The sequence below is a fragment of the Lactuca sativa genome, chromosome 3, assembly GCF_002870075.4.
Source record: "Lactuca sativa cultivar Salinas chromosome 3, Lsat_Salinas_v11, whole genome shotgun sequence".
NCBI lineage: Eukaryota > Viridiplantae > Streptophyta > Magnoliopsida > Asterales > Asteraceae > Lactuca > Lactuca sativa.
In genome coordinates this window covers 252,390,629-252,398,226 of record NC_056625.2, presented here as the reverse complement: position 1 = coordinate 252,398,226, position 7,598 = coordinate 252,390,629, and the positions used below count along the sequence as shown (strand labels likewise).

At 32.3% G+C, this 7,598-nt stretch overlaps 1 protein-coding gene across 2 annotated transcripts; it reads right to left on the bottom strand.

Moving 5' to 3' along the window:
• Positions 1 to 1,116: 1,116 nt before the first annotated feature.
• On the bottom strand, positions 1,117 to 2,858 carry LOC111911508 (putative E3 ubiquitin-protein ligase XBAT35). 2 transcript variants are annotated; one of them, XM_042900749.2, is made up of 6 exons: positions 2,732 to 2,858; positions 2,105 to 2,185; positions 1,804 to 1,892; positions 1,623 to 1,702; positions 1,452 to 1,533; positions 1,117 to 1,314 (listed from the first exon to the last, which is right to left on the bottom strand). In XM_042900749.2, exons 2-6 carry the CDS (start codon positions 2,130 to 2,132, stop codon positions 1,252 to 1,254), a joined length of 342 nt encoding a protein of 113 aa, XP_042756683.1. In that variant the 5' UTR covers positions 2,133 to 2,185; positions 2,732 to 2,858; the 3' UTR covers positions 1,117 to 1,251. The 2 variants fall into 2 exon arrangements, with proteins under 2 accessions (XP_042756683.1, XP_042756682.1); XM_042900748.1 differs by lacking the exon at positions 1,117 to 1,314 and having other exon boundaries at positions 1,348 to 1,533.
• Between the last annotated feature and the right edge of the window lie 4,740 nt (positions 2,859 to 7,598).

Here is a 7,598-nt window from a genome sequence, read left to right as displayed (position 1 = left end):
TTTTGATCCTTATTTCATGGTTTCATGAGTTCAACTTGTGAAAAAAAAAAACCATTTTGCTCTCCCCTCACCCATGGGTTTAACCTTTTCTTTAACCAAAAGTGAAGTTATCGATTCATCTTGTCAAGTCTCAACCTTAGACCGCATAAACCCGAACAACTTGATCGATCTTGGTGCGACAAACTGGACAACCCCAATTCTTGCCTTCGACTTCGTCCATACATGACATGCATGCAGCCATGTGTCCTTACGGGATACATATCCCCTCAATCGGTGCATCCAAACATACAACACATGTTGAAGAATCATTATTCGTTTTCTCATTCTCAATTGGAGTGGAATCAATGGATAGGTAGTGAACCAGATCATCATCCATAATGTCTGAAATCGGAGGTGCTGATGGGACTGTATGTCGTGGGTAATTGACTGAATTGCTACTTGTTCCTGCATCATTGTTTTGCCATTGGCTCTTTTCCTTGTTTTGAGGACGTCTAATCTGAAATGTGTAAAATATAAGTGTGCTGACGCAAGCATTCTATATGTATGCTTTCAAGAAAGAATCTACAATGACTAGCCATGGATTTAGTAGATGATTTACCGGCAGGGCCGGTCCAGACGGTGGGCAACCCGGGCGACCGTTCAGGGCCCACGATTGCAGGGGACCCAAAATTTATGAGTTATGTAGTTTATATATAAAAAAAATTATTACCTAAATGATTTTTAGGGCCTAAATTTGGTTGAAACTCAATTTAGCTCAAAATATAAACAATTTAGTTTGCTTTTTATTTCTAAGTGAAAACGTCTATATTAAAGAGTAATGATATTTTTCTAAATCTATATTATATTTGCAATTGAGGAATCCTTTTTTTTTCTTTTCGCCCCGGGCCCCATTTATGTTTGGACCGGCCCTGTTTATCAGAGAAATTTCTCTGCATGCGTTACAAAATCGCTTCAATTGTTGGTTTTCATTTTCGTTAACAGGTGCAAGTACGATGTATGATTTTTCTGTAAGTAAAAATGAACTAAAGTTTAGGCAACAAATTAAAAGTGATTTTGTTTTTGTTGTTTTGTTTTTGGAAGTCTAATGTAAATTCAACTCAACAAACTTAAGCCAAGTGTCTCATGACTATAAATATAAAAGGAAAACAATTAACATAAAATAATACAAATTCTACAAGTAAATAAGTGTAATCCAAAAGTATCAAGAAATTACTGTTGGAAATAGAAATGATAACTGAAGGATCGGGCTGGTTAAAATTTGGTTTCATCAATGTACGCCTTCCCCAGTGGAATAATTAAGTGAGGTTTAGCATTCTGATTAAAGCAAACAATTCAAGAACATGAGTGTATGATAAAAAGCTAACGCTTGTTTGTTTTGTATTTCATGAAAATAAATCCGTCATATATATATACAGGTGTATCTTTTGACTTAACTGAAAAGGACAACGTACCTCTAAGCTAGAATATATAACAAGTTCTAACTTGAAAGGCTTTGTAAGCTTACGTGCTCCACATCGAACTATAACTACCCACCTGCAAATAGAAACCATTAATTAAATATTGTAACTATTTATCAATAGTCCTATATTTAATATTTATTGCTATTAAAATGAAATGCTTACACTTTTCTTGGAGGTGGTTGAGCAAACCCTGGCACAATATAAAGCGCTCGCAGCCAACCAGAGAATAAGCATATGTGGTTCTAAAAGAATTGCATTAAACCCAATATAAGATCATTAATTCATTAAAATTTCACATAGAAGAACTTTGTAAGATCCAAAAGAATGAAAAATGCGTATGTACCTCAATTCCACGAACAACATCGCTATATCCATTGACTCTTGCAACATCGAGTGCAGTTTGATCATCATCATTCATCAACAAGGCACTAGCTGAAAATTGAGATGATAAATATTTCGTAAGCAATTAATTGGTTACATATAACAGACATGACAAGCTTTCTTGGGAAATTTTTGAGTCCAAAATCCAATTTTGTACGTTTGTTCCAATTTTTTATGTTATGTCATTTACTATGATGGGGCCTAATAAAGTAACCAACAATATAGTAGCAATATAATGATGTCATTGATTAAAAAGCACACACCACCATGTAAAAGCAGTAGCTTAACCATTTGTTCTAGGCCTTTTTTTGCAGCATGATGAAGAGCAGTTCCAGAATGACAACCTGAAGAATTTGTTACGATAAGTGAGAAAAATTACCATGCCCAACTGAGAGGCCAAATAACATATAAACCTTTTTTATCATGCATCAGGGAGCAAACCAAGACACCTGAACGATAGTAGTTCACATTCGCACCTAATTCTAACAAGGTTTTTGCTACATTATAATGGATTGGATTCATGGAAGCCAATATCAGAGGAGTGTATCCTTCCTTGTCCTTCCACTATATTAAAAACAACAGATTTGACACATTAAACCGATAATTTCGTCACTAATAATTGTTAAGGTACAATATCTATAGAAAAATAAAATTAGTCTCAATTTGACGCAAAACCCACATCCATGTAAATTAAAGCGAACTAGATCTGATGGTTTTAATAACAGGATTATGCTTCAATCTTCTAAAGGGGTGCAAGCTAAGTAGATAACTTAATGTGCTGATGAGACAAATGGCCTCCAACATTGAACTCTGAACATATCAGTTCATCAATTCTAACTGCAAACCATGCAAGTCTTCATTATAATGAATACATTTTTACGCATACGTACCTCAAGGCTAGCACCTATCCTGTGAAAGTCTTTAATGCGTTTAATGTTGCCAATTCTGACTTGTTGATACAAAAGCTGGTCCTTTGATTGCTGTAAACCCATTTCATAAGAAAATTTATCAAAAAAAATGTAAAAATAAAATAAAATAAAAATAAAAAAAAAAAACCGTTTTGTAGGCTTGATCTATGATCAAGGGTTTTATAAAAAAACTTTGGCGGCAACTTTATATAGATTATACCCTAGTAGAATCTACAATCCTACCTGCGTATCCAAAGATTTGATTTGAAATTATCCCAAATTTTAGTTATTCGAATTTTTGTATATCCCATTTTTTTGGATTCCCTTAGTTATAAAAAAGTTTTCCTACATTTCGGATATCTAAAATCCAAAATATACTTCGTTTATTAACTTTTTTAAAGTTTTATTTATTATTTAGAAAAGGAAATTAAATGAACTTATTGATAGGTTTTCTAGTATTTTATCTAGGTTTATTTTGTTCTAGCAACCTACTTTAAAAAAAAATAAAGAAATACTAACCTCTTGATCTTTCTTGTTGATTTTTTTGAGTGTGATATTATAATACCCACCAAGCATAGATGGGAGGACCCATATTAGAAATCCCTTTAGTGGAATCACACATAAAACTCCAAAAAGAGCAAAACCAAAAATAACTAGGAGAGAGGCTTGATCGAAAATTCTACGAACCCTAAGAGGGTTAAGAAATTCTATCTTCCTCAAGAGAATAGAAAGGAAAACAAATATTCCAAAAAAAGAATCTATATGGAGGGTTTGATCCCTAGAACCATATTTATAGATCTTAGATCATTATCCAATTTGTATCTCCTATCTAATGAGAGATAGATATATATAGGGTCACACATTATAGCAATTTACTACAATTGATTATTTATTAAAATAATTTTGATTATTAATAAATATAATCAGTATTTGTATTTAACTCGAGAATTATTATTTTATGAAAATAATATATTTAACAACTAATTGAGACATTACTATTTCTAGGAAATGATAATAAAAGAGAACAAAATTATATATATCCATAAGGTCTGAATATATATATATATATATATATATATATATATATATATATATATATATATATATATATATATATATATATATATATTATGTGAAAAGTAATGATGGATTTTCTAGGTTACATTAAAACATATTTACATAGTGAAATTTCCATAAACAATTTATAGGTACATTCAACCTAAAGATCTATGACATTTTCTCATTATAACAACATACTATGAAACTTTCAAACTAACCTACTTGTAATAAAAATTAACAAGGATTAATATACATACCTTTTGTTATAATCGAATATAATAAACCATGTCTTCAAGTATTCTAAAGCTTCATGGAAAGTGAACATCCAATAGTGTGAATGTGTTTAATGGTTCACACCCAAAACCCTAGAACACTAGAAAGACAAGAAGAGAGAAGTGCGAGGAAGAGAAATTTCATTCTCCGACTTATGGGAAGTGAGAACCACAAAATTTGATGCCCAATGGGAGGTATTTATAGATAGGGAATCTCCAGGATAAACTCTGATTTGAATAATAAAATAATCTGATTTTATCTATTCAAGACAGTTATCCTTATCAACTACAGTAGGCCTCTAGAAACCCTAGAAACCCCTCTAAAATTGTCTAATCCTATATAGGGTTCTAGAATTGCTTTCCTTACTCAACTATGAATAATTACAATTCAGCCATTATACCTTTAATTAATTCTAATTAATTTAAAATTAATTATTAACTATTTTTAATTAACATATTAATCATATAATATATTAACAAATCATTTTATTTCTCTCCTAATATCACTTCTAACTATTTCTGGTTATGAGGGCAACCCAAAAAGGGCTTTGTTTTTATTCATTAAGGTTATACCAATTTAGTTAAGAGCTTATAGACCTAATCCAACCTTCTTGCATTTCAATAAGTCGTCGACTACAATTACAGGTATATACTTTGAATATCCAGTAAAGTTTGATTTCCAAAGCCACTTCCGAACTCTAATTAACACAGACATTGACCCTATGATAAGTGATCGACTATTCATTCGTTCTTCAAGATTTCATATGGACATGATACATGGATTAAATAAATTTCATAGTCCAAGATTATGTTTTGATTTTCAATTTATGATGACTAGATTCAGACTACTAATTAAATAGATCAATTTAGTTTGGGCAAGGCCTTACACATAAATGTCAACATCAAATCACTAAGGGGCCCAAAGATATCAATTTTCTAGTTAAGGAAAAAGGAACAAATGAACTTTGACTATATAATCTGTAACAACCCAAAAACAGTGATAAAATTTTTCATTTTAAATTCGATAGTTTCAATCATCAAATAGTTCCAAGTCTATCACATTGTACAATATCCAAAACATTAGAATAAAAGTATCCAAAAAGTGGAAATCATGAGGGTAGGATGTTGTGCCATCACGCTGAGCCCTTCCCTTTCGAACCGGAAGTACCTGAACCCATAAACATAAACTGTAAGCACAAGGCTTAGTGAGTTTTCCCAAAGTACCACATACCAAACATACAACTGATCATATCCCTAGGATAAATATAAACTGTAAACACAAGGCTTAGTGAGTTTCCCCAAAGTACCACATATGACATTGGTGCCTTCGACCCACATGTACAGTGAGAAGACTCACCTCTGACAGAAGATAACTGTAGCGTACACTCGAATTTCTGCTAACACGACTACTTACACTAATCATAACCCAATAATAACCCTAATTAATAATCGGGGTTTAACCCAAAAACAATGGTCCAAAACATAATTTATCCTACCAAGGGTAAAATACCATTTTGCCCCCCACACATGGCCCAACCAACCAAATCCCAAATCCCTAGTGACCCAAGCCCAAAATGGCCTAAAAGGCTTCTTGGGCGTACGTCTAGCGTACATCATGTTACACCCAATGTACATCGTGTTACACCCAGCGTACAGCTCGTCCTCGGAAGGCTTATAGGGTCGCAACTAGGTACGCCCAACGAACCCTTCATTACGCCTAGCATACTTGACAAGCTTCAAAAACTCTATTAAGGTCTTAATACCTTAATTCTTTATGTCCAAACTTCATATCCACATCTAATGAATGTCTGGAACATAAAGTTGCAAACTTTATGCCTTTACATGGCTACAAGGAGTCCAAAATCATGTATGATTAGGTGTCTAAGCGCATAACTATATTTGGTATGTACCTGAATTGATAGTAGCACAGTCCTTTTGGGTTGTCTTCATTCTGGTAACTTGACAAGATGACTTTTGGAGAGAAGTTGAATCTACTATTTGGAATAATAAATTGATATAAATAATATATTAATAAGAAATCATGTTGTTTAATTAATATTTAATCAGAAATTAATTTGAAATTAATTTTAGGATTAAAGGAATTAATTAAAAGTATAGGGGCTGTTTTGCAAATCATTGATAGTTGTGAAACTGAGCTCTTGGACTCCTTGGATAGGAGTGGACAAAATTTATAGGGAGGCCCTATAAGATTCTGTCCATAGCTCCTAATTAGGAAGTCCATTGGTTGCTTAGGCCTTAAGCAGGAAATTAGCGTTTCCTTATACAAACCCTAGCTTTGGGACTAAGTTACCTCAAGTATATAAGGAGCCCTAGACTTGAGATTTTTGGCCACTTGTTGCTTAACCTAGTATAGACGAAATTTCAAGAGTGTTCCTTCCTCTCTCTCCTCCCATCCTTTGCAAGAGTGTTTGTAAGTCATTTGAGGTGCAACATTTGAGACACTAACTTTCAAGAGTTCAAGGAATAATTATTATTACTAAATAAGAATTGAAGTATGTGTCTAAATCCTTATTTTTTATTTTTATAGATGCATATTAGGGTTTATTCTTTGTATTCAAGTTTTCCTATTTAACTAGTGAAAACCTAGATCAAATTCTTTAGGGTGCATGAACACATAGGTCGTGTAGATATGCTCAAAACTCATCAGTGGTATTAGAGACTAGGTTGTTTTTTAATTAAGTTTGTTGCAATTGTGAATTCTTCAAAAGAGAAGGGAGCATAATCATCATTCTTCTCATGCAACTCGACGAGTGTATTGCCATGACTCGATGAGTTGGTCTGCCAGATCCCTGTTTTTTTGGATTTGATAATTGTTATCTGGGCATGATTAGGATAATTACCTTAAATCGTTTTTCTTCGTAAACTTGAATTTTTTAAAAAGGTAATCTTGTATCCTTATCATAAATAAATAATTTGGTTGAATTTTTAGATAAAGACAAAATTATTTATTAATTTAATTATTTAAAATTTGACCTAGTATTTTTTTTAAAAGTTTAAAAATACACGCTTTGGTTTTATAATTTAAAATTTAATTAAATAGTTAAATTTTGAAATTTTAAATTTTAGAACCCTAGTATTTTAAAAGTAACTAAATATTTTTATAAAATTTTCAATCTTAGTTACTTTAGAAAAATGTGAATTTGATGCTAGTCCATGAAATTGCACATTGCACTTTGTTAAGGTCGTTAGTAGAGCGTGTGTGGTTAATCGACACACTAACATGGATTAACAAAGGGTGGCAATGGGTAGCTCGTAAATTATCATTGATTGATGGAGCATGTGTGGCTAACCGACACATCAATTAGGTGGTAAATGACATCGAGAGTACCGAGCTAATTTGCATGGTTATTCACACCTTGTTTGTGATCCTCGGTATCGCAGTCACAAATGGAAAGGGCATAATCGAGATTAAACATGCCATTGAATAGTTCAATGAATCTCAAAAGATCTAGCAATTTCATTTTTTAAACCTAATTCATTTAAATTTTGTTTTTCAT

Coding starts and splice junctions, on each gene's coding strand:
- LOC111911508 (XM_042900748.1), bottom strand. CDS start 2,132: ATGGTTAAGCTACTGCTTTTACATGGTG. Junction 1,893..2,104: donor GCTACTGCTTTTACATGGTG/GTGTGTGCTTTT, acceptor CTCAATTTTCAG/CTAGTGCCTTGTTGATGAAT. Junction 1,703..1,803: donor ATGTTGTTCGTGGAATTGAG/GTACATACGCAT, acceptor CAATTCTTTTAG/AACCACATATGCTTATTCTC.